Consider the following 18850-nt stretch of genomic DNA (forward strand, 5'->3'; position numbering starts at 1 on the left):
GCCCCTCCTACAGCCAGGCTGCCCCCTCTGGGAGCTTTCAAACCCTTTCCTTGTCCTCGTGGGCTGGGAACATCTGTGTCTGGCTCTGTCAGACTGGGGCCCCTTGGGTGTGGGACCCCGCATCCCCCCAAATGAGTACATGACTGGAACCCCTAGCATTTCCTGAATAAGGCACCATGCATGCATCGTAGGGTTTTCTAGGGCGAAGGGACTTGTGGTGACCATTCTGGGCCAGGTTCCCAGGCACTGGCTTCTGGAACGTGCAGGGGACGTCTTCCATCTGGAACCAACTGGATACTGCCCCACAAGTCGTGCACAAACACAGAGGCACATGTGAGGCCTCTGGCCTCCAGGAAGGGCTTGGGTCCCCACCCGAACACTGACCCTGGGCGCCAACTGTGTGGTTGGAAGCTTTAGAGCCCTCCATCCAGGATGTCCCAGATCCCCCCATTCCACCGCCCATACCTAAGTTGCCCCCATGAGCACAGGTAGACCAAGACCCAGGTTGTGGAGGGCTTTATTCATTAGACCCAGACAGCCACATGGCACTTCCCCGTACCGGGCAACCAAGGTCCTAGACTCCTGGCCACTGTGTGTTCTGTGAGTTGTCCCACACTGCTGGCCCCAAGAGCGCATCTGTGGTGAGGGAGGCCCGGGTGAAGTGGCCACGCCAGGTGGCTTGAAGCCTCTTGGCCGCGACCTGCTGCCGCTTCAGTTGGTGACGTACCACAAAGCCCCTCCAGGCAGACTGGATGAGTGTGGCTGCCTTGTTCTGGACATGGAGCTGCAGAGTACTCTGATGGGTCAGCTGGGTGTCACAGCCCCTATGCACGTCTGCCTGGCCCATGGTGCCCTGGCCCATGCCCTGCACCACCCGTGTGGGCAGGGTGCGACCACACATGTGGCATGTGCGGGGGTTGGAACCCACAAGCATCACGACACTGGGGAAACTCCCCAGCCCGGTACTCAGTGGCTGGCAGAAGGCACAGACATGTGGCTGGCAGGACTGGAAGCAGCGGTGGCTGGAGGTCGACCTGGCCCTGCTGCCCACGTTGGCCCATGTGCCCTGGGGCAGCATTTGCTGGGCGCAGCTCCGTCGGATGCAGTAGCCTCGCCACGTGGCTTGGATGATGGTGGCAGCTCTGCAGAGCTGGGCGAGGTCCCGCCGGACACGATAGCCACGCCAGGCAGCCTGGATGACAACGGCCCACTGGTGCCACACCTTGATGGTCTGACGCACCAGGTAGCCACGTGCACACGCCTGGATCGTGACTACAGCTCGCACAATGATCTTTTCCACAGCCTGCACTGATGCCACCAGCTTCCCTGACCGTCCGGGATCCACCGCCGCCTCTCTGCCCACAGCATCCCATGACACAGCGCACCTGGTTGGTTCCCATACAGCGCCGGGGGCCACGGCACTGGTCATGGGGCCGATCGCAACACTGCAGGCAGCAGAGTTCCGTGCTGGGCCACCAGCCACACCGGCGTTCACAGGGCCCTGGAGTACAGTGGGAGTCAGGGGTGCCCTGTGACTGTCCACAGCCGTGACGACGCTATGGAAATCCTGATGTCCCTGTAGCGACTCACAGTTAAAAAGGGGCTTCTGGGAACCATTGGGTGAAGATTCGTACCCCAGAGACACCCTCCGAACCCCATGACGCAACCTAGGGATGGCCATGTCACGCGCGAGATCACCAGTTCGGATAATTGGCGTTATGGCCGGCGGTGCACCCACGGAAACTTTGGGACCTCCCTGTGTGGACCTGGAGGCATGCTCCCCGACCTGCTGGGAGGACTCAGTTTTGGCTACAGAACCATCTAGCATTCTGGAGACAATGCCTCCATGCTTGGATCTGTAGGACTTTCTAGGGCCAAGGGACTGGTGGTGGCTGCTCTGAGACAGGTTCCCAGACATTGGCTTCCAAAGCGCACTGGGGACAGCTTCCACCTGGAGCCCACCTGATGCTGCCCTGCTGGCCTTGGATGGATACGGCAGCACATGTGAGGCCACACTGGCAGCCCCTGACCTCCGAGAAGTGCTTGGCGTCCCCATCCCAGACACAGACCGCAGGTGCAAAGTGGGTGCCACAGAACTGCCAGGGGCCAGCTTGTGTGATCCTGAGATTATGGTAGAAGCTACCACCTCATGGGAATGGCTCTGGGGGACAACGCTAGTGGCCAAGGGGCTCCAGTGCACAATGTGAGCCCCGGACGCCTGATGAGCCAAGGGGGCCCCTGTGTGCTTGACAGACTCTGTCAGCACACTGGGGGCTTCACGAGCAGCCACAGAGTGGGAACTGGGGGCCCCCCAATTGGTTGCTAACCTCTGCTGCAGAGTTGGGGTGACACTACTGGCCTTAGTGTGCGAGGCAAAACTTGGGGATGGGGGAGGGACAGAGGCCATGCCACCGGTCATAGACTTGGCTTGGCTGGGAGCCACCTCCTCCAACGGCAGCCTTTGGCCTTGGGGAACACTCCTGTCCTCTGCCAGGAATTTACGACTGTAGTCAAGGTCAGGTACTAGGGGACTCTCAGACATCCATGGGGTTGCCTCAAGGACCAGGGACTCCCTCCTAGATCCGGAGCCCTGGGACAGAATCTCATCGAGGTCCTCTGGTTGCATTATGACCTGGCCATCTCTAATCTCAAACGCCACTGTTCCAGGAGTGCAGCTCAACTGTGAGGCTCTTTGCAGAACCACGGGCACTTGGTGCACGCCTCTGGCTCTACCGCTAGTTTCTAAAGCCTGGGGATGAACTTGAGCCAGGCTAGTGGCATGGGATGCCTGGAGCGGGGCTGTCGACTCCTCTGCAGCCAGGGCTCTGTGGTAAGGACGGGGGGTGAGTCCAACGAGCATGGACCCTTGCGGAGGGCTCTGGGCCACGCTTTCAATTGTGGAGGGTGGACCAGCTGCACTAGCCATGGACCCCAGAACCAGACTCTGATTCAGTCCCCCAGCCATAAATGTTGGAACCATACCAGAGGTCACAGAACCAGAAGAGACACCTGGGCCCACCCCACTTGCCACTGAACCTAGGAGCAGGCTTGGAGAGGTCAGACTAGTGGAGGGTCTTACAGAGGGACTTCGCCTCTTCCCACCAGCACCAGGTGCTACCATCAGTCTGGGGGTCACCCCACTCACCACAGAACCTGGAGACAGGGTCCTGGCCATGCCACTGGCCACAAAACCTGGAGGGAGGCTGTAGACCTCAGCACTAGCCATGTGATCTGGAGGAAGGCCCTGGCCCATACCACTGATCACAGACCCTGGGGGAAGGCCCTGGCCCATACCATTGATCACAGGCCCAAGGCCCTGGCCCATGCCACCCATCACAGATCCTGGGGGAGGGCCCTGGCCCATGCCATGGATCACAGACCCTGGGGGAAGGGTCTGAGCCATACACCTGACCATATAACCGAGTGGAAGCCTGTGGGCCACACCCCTGTTCATGGACCCTGGGGGAAGACTGGGGGCCGTGCCACTAGCCATGATACCTGGGGCCGCGGCTGTGGGCATCTTATTGGCCACAGAACCTGGCGCCAGAAGACTGGCCATGCCCCTCACAGGATCTTGGCTGAAAGCATTTGATTGTTGGTCACTGGATGTGGTGGCCGTGGACATAGGAGGACACTGGTGGTCCACAGATATTGGGAAATCAACATTTACCTGAGATACGCGGGGGCCCACATGAGCCAGGGAAACCTTGGGTGGACTCAGACCCAGTCCGATGGGCACTAAACCTGGAGAGAAGCCAGGGCCCACCCCTAAGACTTTTTCATGAACCAAAGGGGAACCTATCACAGAGGCCCAGGATGGCATGGGAGCCGTGCCACTGTCCACCTGACATTGGCTTGGGCCCATAGCAGTCGCCACACTTCTCCGGCTCATACTCCTTGTCAGGACAGGAGACATAGGTTCCCGAGACATACTTAGGAACTTGTCAGCAGCCAGGGTCCCCCAAGACACATTTGGGAGCATGCTAGCAGCCACAGTGCCCCAGGATGTACTTTTAGCCATGCTCCCCAACAGAATCCCCTGAGAAATCCTGGTTCCCTGGCCTAGACAAGAGTCCTCCCCAATGGTCACAGATGTCTGTTTGAGGTTTGAGGCAGAAACAGTGACAGCAGAATGTTCTGTTGTGCTTGGGTGCCTTCCTCCAACACTGAGTGGGTGATGAAACCCAGGGGACACCTCGCTGAGCTCAGGGGCCTGGAGGTTTGAAGCCACTCCACAACCCATCATAGGACCTTGACGTGGGTCCACCTCAGTGGCCACAGATGGCTGACTCAGCCCTGGGCCTATGCCTCCAGCCCCAGATACATGTGGTGTATTCGAGGTGACTTCGGTCAGAAAGGATGGATGACGCAGACAAGGGGCCACAGCTCTCACACTCGATGACACTAGATCTGAACCCATCCCAGGGTCCCAAACTGGGTCACTAAGGGCACGGCCCATAGCACTCATCACAGATGGCTGACCTAGGCTGGGACCCACTCTATTACCCATAGCTGCATGGGTTAGGCAAGGGGCCGCCCCACTCGTCATAGACGGCTGAGCTTGGCTGGGGCTCACCCCACAGGCCTTAGATGGCTGTCCAAGGCTGAGGGTCACCTTACAAACTATAGAAGGCTCAGATAGGCTGGTGGTGGACCTGCTGGACATAGAAAGCCGGACTGGGTTTGAGACTACCTTACTGGCTACGAATGGCTGGGGTGGGTTTGGGATCAACCTACTGGTCACAGATGGCTCCTGATATAAGGGAGGGACCACATTACCCAAAGACAGACTTCTTTTCAGTCCTGTCCTGTAGGGTTTCTGGAACCAGCTCTCCTTCAGACCCATGGAGCTTTGGTTTGAGGACATATCCATCTCATCCTGACCACCTGAGCCCCAGTGGACACTGAAGGTCACGTGACCGGGCACTGAGCTAAGGTGCAGAATGGGGATCAGCTTTGAGGCTGGGGGAGGCGGGTGGCAGAGGTTTGGGGTCACGTGCCCATGGCTTGCTCTGTCCGTCTCTTCCAGGTCCCCAGACCTCTGGGACCTCCCCATGGCCTCCCCAGAGAGGAATCCCTCATCCAAGCTGACTTCCCAGGACTCTTCCGCCACCAGGTCAACAGGGGTCAGGCTGGCCACAGACGTGGTGGAAAGGCTGAGTGAACTGCAACTGCACAAAGAACTCGTGGAATTGCTCACATGTAGGCTGCAGTCTGTGGAACCCTGGGCGACGTTTCTGGCCAGGTCATTGTCTAAACCCTGTGGCAAACGGGCCACCAGTTCACTAAGTATACGGCCAGTCACCAGTTCCTGTGGGCAGCACATACCAGAAACGGTACCCCATGTTCGATTCTCCTCCTGCCTGGGCATGGCTGTATGGGGCAGGGTGGGCATTAGACGGCCTGGGGAGGCTTCCCACAGGCTGGGGTCCCTCTGACTCTTGCGAGTCCAGTGATGACCAGGAGCCGTGGAGCCAAGCAGGAAGCCTGGGTTTCTATCACAGGCCTTGGGAGCCTGGGGTTGGGTTAGGGGCAATTTGCTCTCTGTGGTGCCCCACGGCAGACCTGGGGTCACCTTGTTGAGCATCTCACTAGTGCCCACTGAGGCCTGTTTATGATTTGGGGACTGTGTCCTTTGCTGCACGGTTTCCTCAGGCACCACGGATGGCTGTTGCAGACTTTTGGCTGCTGACGGCCGATACACCCGAGGGGGACCCCTGCTGACGCTGGAGGGCTGACACCAACAAGCAGATCCCCCAAAGGTGGTGGGACACTGGTGGGAGTGGGCAGCCCTTCCACCACCCACAGTGTCGACAACCTTGGCTGGGGCGACCCTGCCCTCCCCCAACGATGCTGACGAACGTGGGGCCACACTGCTTGCCACATGTGGCTTGTGGGTGCTTGGGGCCGTGCCACTGGACACAGATGGCCGGCTGGTACTTGGGGCAACGCCATTGGCAGTGAGCGGCTGCCACAGATGGGGGGAAGGCTGCAGCGGATGTGGCTGAGGCAAATTGGGGCCTGTATCACTCGCCACGGGATTGAGATTTGATGCCAATTCGCTGGCCTCTGGGTGCAGGCACATATTTTCCTCACTGACCCTGGGGCTCAGAAATAGGTTGAAGTAGGAGTCCCTGAGGGGCCCCATCTCCCATGACAGAGTGGGGTCCAGGGCAGTGATCAGGGGATACTGAAGAATGGTGGTGATCACGCTACTGGTCAAGGAGGCACCCACAGAGACCACGGACAAGCAGTGTGACCCCCCAACCATGGCCCCATCCCCCATCTCCTCCAAGAGCCCAGTGGGCCTGTCTGTGATGAAGCCCTCCCAGGCCCAGTCCTGGGGAACCCTGACCTTGCTGAGCTGTGGTCTCCCAGGGCTCAGGGTGGGCCCCCGTGCAGTGGACTGGCTCCCCCTGTAGTCCACCTCCACCGGGGCTGGCATCACCATCATCCCCCTTCCCGCCGTTTTCGAAGCCGTGGCCTTAGGGAGGACGAGTCCTGTCTTGAGGGCTGCCTGAGACAAGGATTGGCTCAGGACAGCACCCAGCTCACCCTGACACAGGGCCTGGCTCAGGGCTGCCCGCTCCTCTTCCGTCAGGGCTTTGCTGAGCACATCTACCAGTTTGCCCTGCATGGCCTTAGTGAGTTCTGCCCGCAGCTCACCCCGGGAAAGGACTCGGGACAGGGCAGCACCCAGCTCGCCCCAGGACAGCGCCTTCACCAGCGCTGTGCCCAGCATGCTCTGGGGCATGGCCTTGGCGATCGTGGCGCCCAGGATCTCCTTAGATAAGGCCTGGTTCAGTGCTGCCCTCACTTCTCCCTGGGAGAGGGCTTTCACCAGCAGGGCGCGGAGGTCCTCCTGAGAACCCAGCACGGTGGCCAGCTCTGCGCACAGGGAGGGGAGCTGGGAGGCTGCCAGCTCTTCCTGGCTGGGTGCAGCTGGGCTGGCGGTCGATGGCTGAGCCCGGGCAACCCCACTGTCGCCCCAGGATTCAACATTACATGTGGGGTGTCCAGAGGATGCCAACAGAGGCACCAGCATGCTCTGGGTCTTGGAGGAGCCCTGGCATGGGCCCTGGGTGGCTTTGCCCTGCATGTAGCTGTGGGCTGGGAGCTGAGTCAGTCTGTCTTCTGTCTTGGCTCGGGACAAAGTGCCAAGGGAGCCGGTGTGCAGGTAGGGCTGCGTGGAGGCCTTAAACCCAGTCCGGAGTGGCTGGGACTTGGTCTTGCTGCTGACCTCCACAGCCTGGTGGGCGGGGTAGAGGCACTTGGCTGTCTCTGTGACCAGCTGGGCTTGGGACTGTGCCTTGGTTAGCCCGGTGAGGAGATATGCTTGAGACTGGACTCCTGTGGCCAGATGTGCTTGGGATTGTGTCTTGGTCAGACATGTGCCAGGATATGCCAGGGACGGGGCCGTCGTCAGCTGAGCAGGTAGATGTGCCTGGGGTGGGGCCTTGGACAGACATGTACCCAGATATGCCTGGGGCAGGGTCGCAGTCAGTTCTGTAAGCAAATGTCCCTGGGCTGACGTGGTGGTTGAACAGGTGGCCAGCTGTCCCGGGGGCGAAGACTTGGACCCAGATGTGCCCAGCTGTGCCTGGGGCAAAACCACAGCTGTTTCTCCAGGCACATATACCTGGGTCTGGGCACTCACAACATCTGTCCTCAGGCGTGCCTGCGATGAGACCTTGTTTCTGTGCTCAGCCACTTTTGCCCAGGGCTTTGCCCTGGGGACTTCCACGGCCACACTGCTACTAGACTTGGTTGCCGTTTTCACCTGTTTCTGGGAGAAGGCCTTGATTGTGTTGGGTTTCCAAAGAGGCCTGGCTGGAGACTTGGGAGATCCAGCCCCCAGATGTGGTGGGGGGCAGTATTTCATCTTTCCCCCAGTCAAGTATGAATGGGACGAGATTTTAACGGTCTGTCTCGCAGTCACCACAGCCTTGGCCTTTGGTTTGTTCAGACACGTGTGGGACAAGGTATTGGGAATCCCAGCTGCCATGACTGCTGGAGGTGAAGCTTTCAGATTGCCAGCGGTGGGAGGGAGCAGGCACAGCGTCCTGAGGATTGTGGCCATTGAGCGTAATTGGGCTGGAGTCTTGGTGATCATGGCTGCCAGACGCGTCTGGGGAGGGGTCTTGGTCATCGAGGCCCCTGGGAGCGTCTGAGATGGGGTCTTGGCTATCGTGGCTGCTGGACATGTCTGTAGTGGGGTTTTGGCCATTGTGGCCGCCAGGCGCATCTGGGGTGGGGTCTTGGCTATCACAGGCCCTGGGTGTGTCTGTGGTAGAATCTTGGCCATCACAGGCCCTGGGCATGTCCGCACTGGGGTCTTGGCCATCATGGGCACCGGGCACGTCTGGGGTGGGGTCTCTGCCATCATGGGCCCTGGGCACATCCGCACTGGGGTCTCTGCCATCACGGGCACCTGGCATATCTGGGGTGGGGTCTTAGCCATCATGGGCACGGGGCATGTCTGTGGTAGAATCTTGGCCATCACGGGCCCTGGGCACGTCCGCACTGGGGTCTTGGCCATCATGGGCACCGGGCACGTCTGGGGTGGGGTCTCTGCCATCACGGGCTCTGGGCTCATCTGGGGTGGGGTCTTAGCCATCATGGGCACTGGGCATGTCTGCACTGGGGTCTTGGCCATCATGGGCTCTGGGCTTGTCTGGGTTGGGGACTTGATAATCGAGGTCAACAGGCATATCTGGGGTGGAATTTTGGCCATCACGGCAGCCAGTCGTGCTTGGGGTGCCGTGTTGGTCATCGAGGCTGTTGGTCGCATCTGAGCTGGGGTCTTTGTCACTGGAGCCGCCAGGCACGGCTGGGGTGGGGTCTTTGTTATCATTATCGCAGGAGCTGGACATGGCTGGGTTGGGATCTTGTTCAAGATGGCTGTCAGGCATGACTGGAGTGTGGTCTTGGCCACTGGGGCTGCTGGGTCCACCCGGGGTGGGGTCTTGGCTATTGTTGCTGTGGGTGCTGGGCACGGCTGAGTGGGGGCTCTATTCATCATGGATGCCAGGCATGACTGAAGTGGCGTCTTGGTCAATACAGCTGCCGGATACATCTGGGGTGGACTCTTGGTCATTGTAATGGGGGGCACCGGGCACGGCTGGAGGGGGTTCTTGAGCATCACAGGGGCTGGGCCTGGCTGGGGTGGGGCTTGGAGAACTTCTGCTTCCACAAGGGCCTGAGTCTGGGTCTTGTGGGGTCCATGAAAAACCTGGGCATACCGTTCTGATTGTGGTGTGCCCGGGGCTCCTGCCTTGTTGGCTCTGGCAGCCACTTGCTTGGTCTTTATCGTGTCCCCTTCTCTGTGGACAAGATTGGCACTTCTGACCGTTCTTGTCAGCAGGCATGGGTAGCGCTTTGCCTCTGGACTCACTGGACACGGAAGTCTACTGGAGATAGTCTGGTCTGGCAGGAAAGTGATGCTGGGGCCACCAGGGGCACAAGAAGCCTGTGGAGCACCCAGGGGCTGCTGCGGGGCCAGCTGGTGGGTGTAAGCAGCCAGGCTGTCAGCAGAAGGGAACTGGGTCTCCTTACTCACCATGATGGGTGGGGCGGAAAGGCTCCTGTCCTTTTCTGAATGCTGGAACCGCACTTGCTGGGGCGGGTGGTAAGGGATGTCCCCCTCATCCGCACTCACTTTTTTCTCTACCGCTTTGCCAAACCGGAGGAGGCGCCTGGTGTTGAAGCGTCGCCAGGCCTCCTGAATGGCCTTAGCTGCCCGCATCTGGGAGATGAGCTTCTGCCGGAGCCGGTAGCCCTTCCAGTTGGATTGGATGAGCGTAGCTGCGCGAGACAGAATTATGTCCATCTCGTCAACCAGGACATTCTTGAAGGCCTGGCTCTCCACCACAGCCCGGAGGCGTGGGGTGTGGTGAGGCACCATCTTGTCTGGCTGTTGCAGGAGGGTCTCCCTGGATGCAGGTGGCTCATGCTGGGGATGCGGACGTAGTGTTCCTGCTTTGTCTTGCAGATTGGGGACAGGCTGGGCCTGGGAGGAGTTCTGCCCGCTGGGTGACCACTGTAATTGTGTTGCTTGCTGCATTGTCTCGGTTCCTAGGTGGATCAAATCTGCCTGTGGGAGGTGGCAGGGAGGTGGTCAGGGAGTGGAGTCGTGCAGAGAAGAGGGGTTCTGGCTGGGACGAGCCCTCACCCTGGGGCCTAGATCTTCTTGTTCCTGGCACCTTTGCAGGCCCTGTCTACCCTGGCCTGGCCACCTCCTCAGGTGGCTTTTGGTATCCATGTATTTTTCATCATCCTGTGGCCACTTCAACTCTGGTGTGTAGTACGCATTCTCACCTACTCAATGCCCCAGCACTTACCTGCTTTTCATACTTGCTCTGTGTCTAGAATATGTTGTGAGGACAGCACTGACTGCACTGTCTGGAGAATGTGTGTGTGTGTGTGTGTGTGTGTGTGTGTGTGTGTATGTGTGATTGTTATTTGCCTCTTCTCATTGACTATGAATTCCCAGAGGGCAGGAACCAAGTCTGAGTCATTTCTGTGTCCTCGTCTCAGTCATAGGGTTTGGCTCCAGGCTGTGAATGGGTAGGTGTTGGGTGAGGGGCTAATTTGACTAACAAGTGAGTGGGTGAGTGGATTGGAAGTTGTATGGATAGGTGGATACATGACTAAATACTGAATGGATAAATCAGTGGATGAATGAATGGTGAATCAGTTGGAGGGATGGATGAACGGTTGAGTGGAAGAATGGAGGAATAAATGAAGTTGATGAATTTATGAACAGATCAATCAATAAATGGACACATGGATGTATAGATGAGTGGATGGATGGAAGGAGGGAGGGAAGGAGGGATGAGTGGACGGATGGATGGATGGATAGATGGAGAGATGGATAGACAGATGGATACATAGATGGGTGAAATCTGAGTAGATTAATGGGTGTGTGAATGACGAGATCTAAAGGAATTGTTGAAGAGACCATTGGTGGACTGATGAATGGATGGATGGATCGGTGAATGGATAGTGCATGACTGGCAATAGATCAATGGCAGGTGGAGAATGGATAGAGGAAGAATAAGGAGATGACTATGGTTTTCAGAAGTACCTTGGTACAGAGTAAGTTGGGACACTGTCAAGCAACCCTGAGGCATAACCTAGAGCCTATGTTTGGCAGAAGTGAACCCTTCCGGCAGGTTCAGCCAGACCCCTTGCCCGCCTTCTTCATACCTTGGACGGTCATAGAGTTGGAGGAGGAGCAGGAGGAGGAGGAGCAATCTCAGAAGCCAGCTTGCACGAGTAAGCCGCCTTCAGAACTTCATCCCATGCAACGTGAAGCGACACTGCCCTGGGCTGGCTCTGTCCTCAAGACCAACATGAGAAGAGATGTTAAAAGCAAAAAAACTGGGGCCGGGCCGGTGACTCAGGCAGTTGGAGCTCCATGCTCCTAACTCCGAAAGCTGCCGGTTCGATTCCCACATGGGCCAGTGGGCTCTCAACCACAAGGTTGCCAGTTCAATTCCTCAAGTCCCGCAAGGGATGGTGGGCTCCGCCCCCTGCAACTAAGATTGAACAGGCACCTTGAGCTGAGCTGCCGCTGGGCTGAGCTCCTGGATGGCTCAGTTGGTTGGAGCGTCCTCTCAACTACAAGGTTGCTGGTTCGACTCCCGCAAGGGATGGTGGGCTGTGCCCCCTGCAACTAACAACTGGCAACTGGACCTGGAGCTGAGCTGCGCCCTCCACAACAAAGACTGAAATGACAACAACTTGAAGCTGAACGGCACCTTCCACAACTAAGATTGAAAGGACAACAACTTGACTTGGAAAAAAGGTCTGGAAGTACTCACTGTTCCCCAGTAAAGTCCTGTTTCCCCTTCCCCAATAAAATCTTTAAAAAAAAAAAAAAAAAAAAAAAGCAAAAAAATTAAAATCTCAATAAAATAATAAAAAGAAAACTTTTAAGTCCACAAAGATGAATGTATAAGAAAGCTTATTCCAGTGTTATTTTTGGATGTAAAAACAAAACAACTGGAAATAACCTAAAAGGTAATTGCTAGGGGGTCAGTTACAAGTGCACAAAGAAAGGTGTTCAGGGATGCTTATCACTGTATTGTTTGGAAGAGTAAAAACTGCAAACAACCCAAATGCTTTCAATAGCAGGTTGCTTAAATCCATCAACAGAACACTCGTACAATGGTACACTATCCAGTCATCAGAAATGGTGTCTAGGTCTACAAGAATGGCTAAAATTAAAAATATGGACCACTTTGGGAAACTGTCAGTAGCTTGAAGGCAACTCAATCCTCTCCAATGAATATACTCAAGAGGTCTAAGTGTTTATACTCACCCCAAACCAAAAACCATCCAAATGTCCACCTACAGAAAAATGGATAAAACAACTATATTAATCAATATAAGGAAATGCCAATAAAAATATTGATTTATTTATAAATCAATGAATCCCATTTGACACAGCAAGGAGAATGAGCTCAGCAATATACATGAATCTCACGTACAGTATTTTCAATGAAAGATAAATAGAGGACAAATTGGTTATTCCAATTATAGGAAATTAAAATGGGGATAAGAGGAGTTAAACTCTGCTATTAGAAGTCAGGACATGGATGGCAGGGAAAGGGTACAAGGGGGCTTTAGGGACAGTCACGTGGGTTGGTTTGGATTGTGAAAATCCAAACTGGGTGCTTTTCTCTATGCATGACCTTCATAATGAGTCCAAAATACTTCTTTAAGATTTTTATTAAAATATTTCTAACATACAATATTTTATTGGTTTCAGGTGTACATCACAGTTGAGGCCAAAATACTTTTAATTGATATTGAGGAATATGTAATGATTGTGAGCAAATAACCACAGTGTAACATTCAACAAGAAATGCACGTTGCAAACCCACAGGGACCATATGACTTAACTTTTAAAAAATATTCTGTACAAACACATGCACACATTCAAATATGCTTAGGATAATCTGGAAGCATAGACATCAAACTGACAAATAATTGTGTGTGTGAGGAGTGGGCTCGTGGGGGACTTTAATAAACAAAATTTAAATTATAAAATTAGGACATTTAGCCTTCGAGTCAAGGAGGCAGAATGATATGTGTGAACCTAACCCCCTTCACCTAGACATAGAAACAATAAGATATTTAAAAACAATATTACCACTATCAAGTTCTCACTCATGGATAAGATGCAAATCTTCTAAATAAACATGACCAGTTATCAAAAGAATAATACTATAGCCAAGTAGGATTTATTATAAGATTTAAGAATATAATATCTATAAATCCCCAAGGTAATTCATTACATCTAGAAATTGAAAAGGCAGCCATATGATTTTTAAAGAAGTGCCCAAAAAGTATTTTATTAAATTCAATAGCTATTTATAATAAAAACTTATATAAATATTAACAGATAGGATAGTACGTAAAGACAGTAAGGCTAACCACAAAACCACAGCAAATGTCATGTTAAATGGTGAAATCTTAGAGTCACTTCCATTAAAGGAAGGAACAAGATTCACAGTTGGCCACCCCCACTGCAGGTGTCATCATTTTCGGTGCTTATAGGACTTGAATAATCAGTATAAATATTTAAAAATATTTAAGAGGTGCTACAGGGATTATCTATCTAGAAAACCCAAGAGACTCTACTTGAAAAGTTATATATATATTGGTCTGACAATTAAGTTTGGAAACTTGTTGCAACGATGTTGCTAACCTTTTTTGATATCAGAGGGATTATTCATTATAATTTGTAACAACTAGACAAACAGTTAACCAAGTTTACCATTTGGAAGTGCTGAAAAGGCTGCATGAAAAAGTTAGCAACCTGGGGCCGGCCTGGTGGCTCAGGCGGTTAGAGCTCCATGCTACTAACTACGAAGGCTGCCGGTTCGATTCCCACATGGGCCAGTGCTCTCAACCACATGGTTGCCAGTTCAATTCCTCGAGTCCCACAAGGGATGGTGGGCAGCGCCCCCTGCAACTAAGATTGAACATGGCACCTTGAGCTGAGCTGCCGCTGAGCTCCCAGATGGCTCAGTTGGTTGGAGTGAAGGGTGAACTAGGCACTGGCATCAGTGCTTAGCTTCCCAAGGGGAGTGCTTGGAAGGTGATCGTAGTGATATTCAGCAATGAGACCTTAAAGCAGTTTTGGAACTCTTTTTCTGGAATGGTCATCAGAGCTGTCGTCATATTACCCTTGATGTCCTGAATGTCATCAAAATGTCTTTTTTTCAATATTTCATTTATCTTCGGGTAAAGAAAGAAGTCATTGGGCGCCAGATCAGGTGAGTAGGGAGGGTGTTCCAATACAGTTATTTGTTTACTGGCTAAAAACTCCCTCACAGACGATGCCGTGTGGGCTGGTGCATTGTCGTGAGGCAAGAGCCGTAAATTGTTGGTGAAAAATTCAGGTCATTTTCGTCTAACATTTTCATGCAGCCTTTTCAGCACTTCCCAACAGTAAACTTGGTTAACTGTCCAGTTAGTATAAATTCATAATAAATAATCCCTCTGATATCAAAAAAAGGTTTGCAACATCATTGCAACAAGTTCGCAAACTTAATTGTCAGATCTCGTATATATTCTATATTTAAATATATTAATATTAAGATATTAGTATTCTAATTAAAAAATATATATATTTATATAAATCTATATCTATATTTTTTTAATCTTCTGTCTTTCCTAAGGCACAAGGTTGCAGACAAAAACCAACAGCTTTTCTGTATTTGATGCAAAACCAGCTGGAAATGGAAATGGGAAAAAATACCATTCATAGTAAAGTCAAAAACTATACAATTCATAGGAACAAATTTTACATAAAAGGCAAAGGAGTTACATAAAGGAGAAAAGGATGGACTAACCAGCAGAGAGCAGATAACAGAAGAGTCAGTGAGCTCGAACATAAATAGAAATTATCCAATCTGAAGAACAGAGGAGCGAAAATGGGCCATAAAATAAGACCTAGGGATCTGTGGGACAATATTGAAAGGTCTAACATACAATGTAATTGGGGTTCCAGAAAAGAGAAGGGCATACAAAATAGGTGAAGAAAGAATGGCCAAATTTGTTGACAAAATGTTTTATAGATTTAAAAACCTCAGAAAGTCCTAAGCAAGATAAATACAAATAAATACACACCTAGGCTCGACCCAGGCAATGTCCTGAAAAATAAGATCAAATCTTGAAAGCAGCCAGAGAAAAATAATACATAACACACAGTGGAGCAACTTCATTCATCAGCCAACTTCTCATCCAGAAACTAGGAAAGCCAGAAGGCAATGAAACCACACTGAAGCATTCTGGGGCCCATCAGGAGACAAAAAACACACAGTAGTTTAAACTAGGGAAGTTTAATATAAAGAAGTGCTCATGATGATTTTTTTAAAAAGGATATAAAAGGAAACTTTAGGTGATTTCCTAGGGCTCAGGGAGTGTCCCCAAGGAAGGGCAAATTTGGAGTGGGTTCAGACCCCCTCAGAGCTGTGGTTTGGCCCACCAGATGGCAGAGCTGGTCTGAAGTTGCTACATAAGGAAAAGGTGGAGGAACAGGTGATCTGCAGCTGGTGATGCCATTATGTGTTGGGAGCCCAGATGCTTGTGGGGGCAGGAGTCCTGCAGTGCATGGGCCACCATGGGGGCTGTGGTTTTGGGGTCAAAATGGCCGGAGAAAGGTTTTCACTAGGTTAAGGCTCCAAAATCGCAGAGGGATGACATTCTGAACCCGTGACTGGAGCAGCTTCCACCTGGGCTCTCCACACTTCCACCAATGACTCTCCTTGCAGGCTCGACTCTTCCTCCTGCAATGTCTCACCAGTACCCTCTACTGAAAAAGGTGGACATCATTCTCACTTGGAAGGAGAAAATTAAAGGAACTCCTTTATCACAGAGTCCATATTGAGAGGTGCATTTAAGGACTAGAAAGATTCAAATAATCCAGAGGAAGGCAGGAGAGGGGGGAATAGAGGATTAAAACTCAGAGACAATAGAAATAAAAATAGTAAAATGGTAGACTTAAATTCAGACATATCGTTCATTGAGATGACCAGAATCCATTTGTTTTCAAAGACCATGCACCCGCTCCTTTCACGATGAACATTCTGGCTTTACCTGTTTGATGGTCCAAATATCTGGCCTCCTGCCTAGTCTTCACCACAGCCCCAAGATGGCTGGGCCCATTTAAAATGGGTGTCAGGGCCCATTTAAAATGGGTGTCAACGTGAACTGAGTCATAACAGTGAATGGGCCTGAGGCTGGCTCCCTTGGAGCCAGGCACAGTCATTGTCCCCATATCACAGAGGAGGAAGCTGAGGTCTGGAGATTCCAACATACTATGTGTCTTACTGCTTTATGTTGTTTCTGATTGGCCTACACCAATAGACTATGAGCTGCCCGTGGGTGGGGATGTCTGTCTCTTTTGTTTGTTCATGAATCCCCAGTGCCTAAAATAGTCCACACAGTAGGTGGTCAATAGATGTTTGTGGATGAATGGATGGATAGATGGATGCATGCATGCATGAATGGATTGGATGGATGGATGGATAGATGGATGGATGGATGGATGGACTGAATGGATGGAGCCCAAGCTTCAGAACTTGGAGATGGCAGCTTCAGGGTCTGAATTGGTCCACCCTAGGACTTGGGGTTTCATCAACCACATGGTTCAGCCCTTTTAATTCAACCAGAATGAGCAAACAAACAGATGAGACAGTGAGAGGAATAGGATTACAGGGTATGTGAAAGAGGAATAGGGGCCCCCGAACACATAAACTGAGGGGCTGGCTCCGCAATTTTGAGTAAACCCCACTGAACCTCAGTTTCTTTATGTCACAGGAGCTAAGACCACTTTCCCAGGCTCCCAAGGAGATACGATGGACTCTCCAGGTTGGGCCCCCAGGCAGACAAATCCACCTTCAGGCCTTTGGGGGACCTTAGTGTCCCTGCTCTGAGGGGCTGGGGAGCTGATCCCCCCTCAGTGATCTGGAGGGCCCAGGGAGACTCTGAGGACACTGGGGGCCAGGGAAGAATGACTGGGTCCCCATGTACCACCACCCCCAAACCCTCCACCAACCCTACTCACCTGCCCCAAAAGCTGAACCCACCAGCCCAAATGGCCTGCCATGGGGCCCTGGTGCCACAGTGGCTTTGTGACTCACAGCCAACGTCCGGCCAATCACCACTGGCTCCTGGGAGGAGGAGATTCTAAGGGCAAACTCAGGGGTGGCGGGTCAGGACCCAGGTCAGGATTGAGGGTCATGGTGGTTGCTGTACCGCCTGCCCATCCTGAGCAGAAAGTTAGGGCTCTGAGCACAGAGGGGATCCCCAAATCTCCACCTGCATGTGTCCGGAAACAGCCTCGGTCTCTCATCCCTTGGGCATTTGCTGAGCACCTACTTTGGGCTGGAACCTGATCTGGGTCTGGGGACACAACTCAAATAATTTAGGGGTGTGAAACTGCTAGAAAAGAACCAAAGCTGGGGTGGGATGGGCTGAGCTCCACAGGGAGGAGTTGGCTGTGGGAGAACTGGGGGAAGGGCATTCCAGGTGGAAGGCACAGTATAAGCAAAGGCCCTGGGGTGGGAGCAGCTGGGCATAATGAGAACACAGGGGAGGCTGATATGGCTGGAAGGGAAAGAGGGTGGGGAGGGCTCACAGGTGGGGTCTTGGAGAGGAGTATGGGAGTTTGGGTTTTATTGAGAAAGTGCCTGGAAGCCATGAAAGGGTTTAGAACAAAGGAAGTTCTGACTTACTTCTTAAAAGGCCAACCTGTATTTGTGTCTGATAATGGGGGCTCCTTAGGGTGGGGCAGGGCCCAAGGCCCCTTGGGATCTACACCCAGCCTGGCAAAAATGGGCTCTGACTCTGAGCCAGTCCTGGAGAGGGAAGTGAGGCTGCCATCCCTGGTCAACTCCTGGAGCTGGGGCTGGGCCATCTGTGACTCACCGCTGGCAGGGTTGGGGCTGACACACACCTTGGCCTCAGCTCAGCAGGGTCCTGCCACTGGCCCAGAGGCCTCGCCCGGCCTGCCGCGGGAGCCACTGGGGGGCGCCAGAGCAAGAGGCCAGCTGTGGGTTGGTCTTCCAAAAGACCTCGCCTTAATTAGTGGGTTGCAACTTCCAGTCCCACCTCCCAAACCTCCGGGTAAGGGAGAGGGGCTGGAGATTTAATTAACCGCCAAATGCTGACGATTCAATCAATTGTGCTTCCACAATGAAACGTCTGGGTTTCAGAGAGCTTCCTGGTTGGTGAACACATGGAGGTGCTGGGAAGGTGTCTGCCCAGAAGGGGCATGGAAGCTTTGTACCCAGTAGCTTCCCCTTGGGCATCTCTTCCATCTGGCTGTTCCTAAGTTATAACCTTTATCATAAACCAGTGACCGAGTAAGTAAAGTGCTTTCCTAGGCTCTATGAGCTATCCTAGCAAATTATTGAACCTGAGGTGGGGGTCGTGGAAACTCCCGATTTATAGCTGGTTGGTCAGAAGTCCTAGGCGACCTTGGACTTGTGCTGATGTCTGCAGTGGGGACACTCTTGCAGGGCTGAACCCTTCACCTGTGGGGTCTGTGCCAACTTCAGTTACACTGTCAGAATTGAACTGTAGAGCACCTGTGGTGTCTAGAGTTGGAGAAATGAAATGGTTGGTGTAGGGGGAAAAAAACGCCACACATTTGGCATTAGAAGTGTGAGTAAATAGTTTGGGCAGATCTATCAACCTCCCTGGACCTCCCCTTCTCTACAGATTGGGGATTGCACAGGGCGTGCTTGAGTATTATCTCGTTCATCCCCCAACCATTTCCAACTTCTGCCCTGGGAGATGTTACCTAGATATGAACACACCCATTTCACAG

At 52.9% G+C, this 18850-nt stretch overlaps 1 protein-coding gene across 1 annotated transcript; it reads right to left on the reverse strand.

Annotated features, from left to right (window-relative positions):
* Positions 1–574: 574 nt before the first annotated feature.
* Positions 575–10063, reverse strand: IQCN (IQ motif containing N). Its single transcript, XM_033135057.1, has 4 exons — positions 9118–10063; positions 8753–9063; positions 6356–8362; positions 575–1501 (listed from the first exon to the last, which is right to left on the reverse strand). Exons 1-4 carry the CDS (start codon positions 10061–10063, stop codon positions 575–577), a joined length of 4191 nt encoding a protein of 1396 aa, XP_032990948.1.
* Between the last annotated feature and the right edge of the window lie 8787 nt (positions 10064–18850).

Source organism: Rhinolophus ferrumequinum, chromosome 18 (genome assembly GCF_004115265.2).
Source record: "Rhinolophus ferrumequinum isolate MPI-CBG mRhiFer1 chromosome 18, mRhiFer1_v1.p, whole genome shotgun sequence".
Taxonomy (NCBI): Eukaryota; Metazoa; Chordata; class Mammalia; order Chiroptera; family Rhinolophidae; genus Rhinolophus; species Rhinolophus ferrumequinum.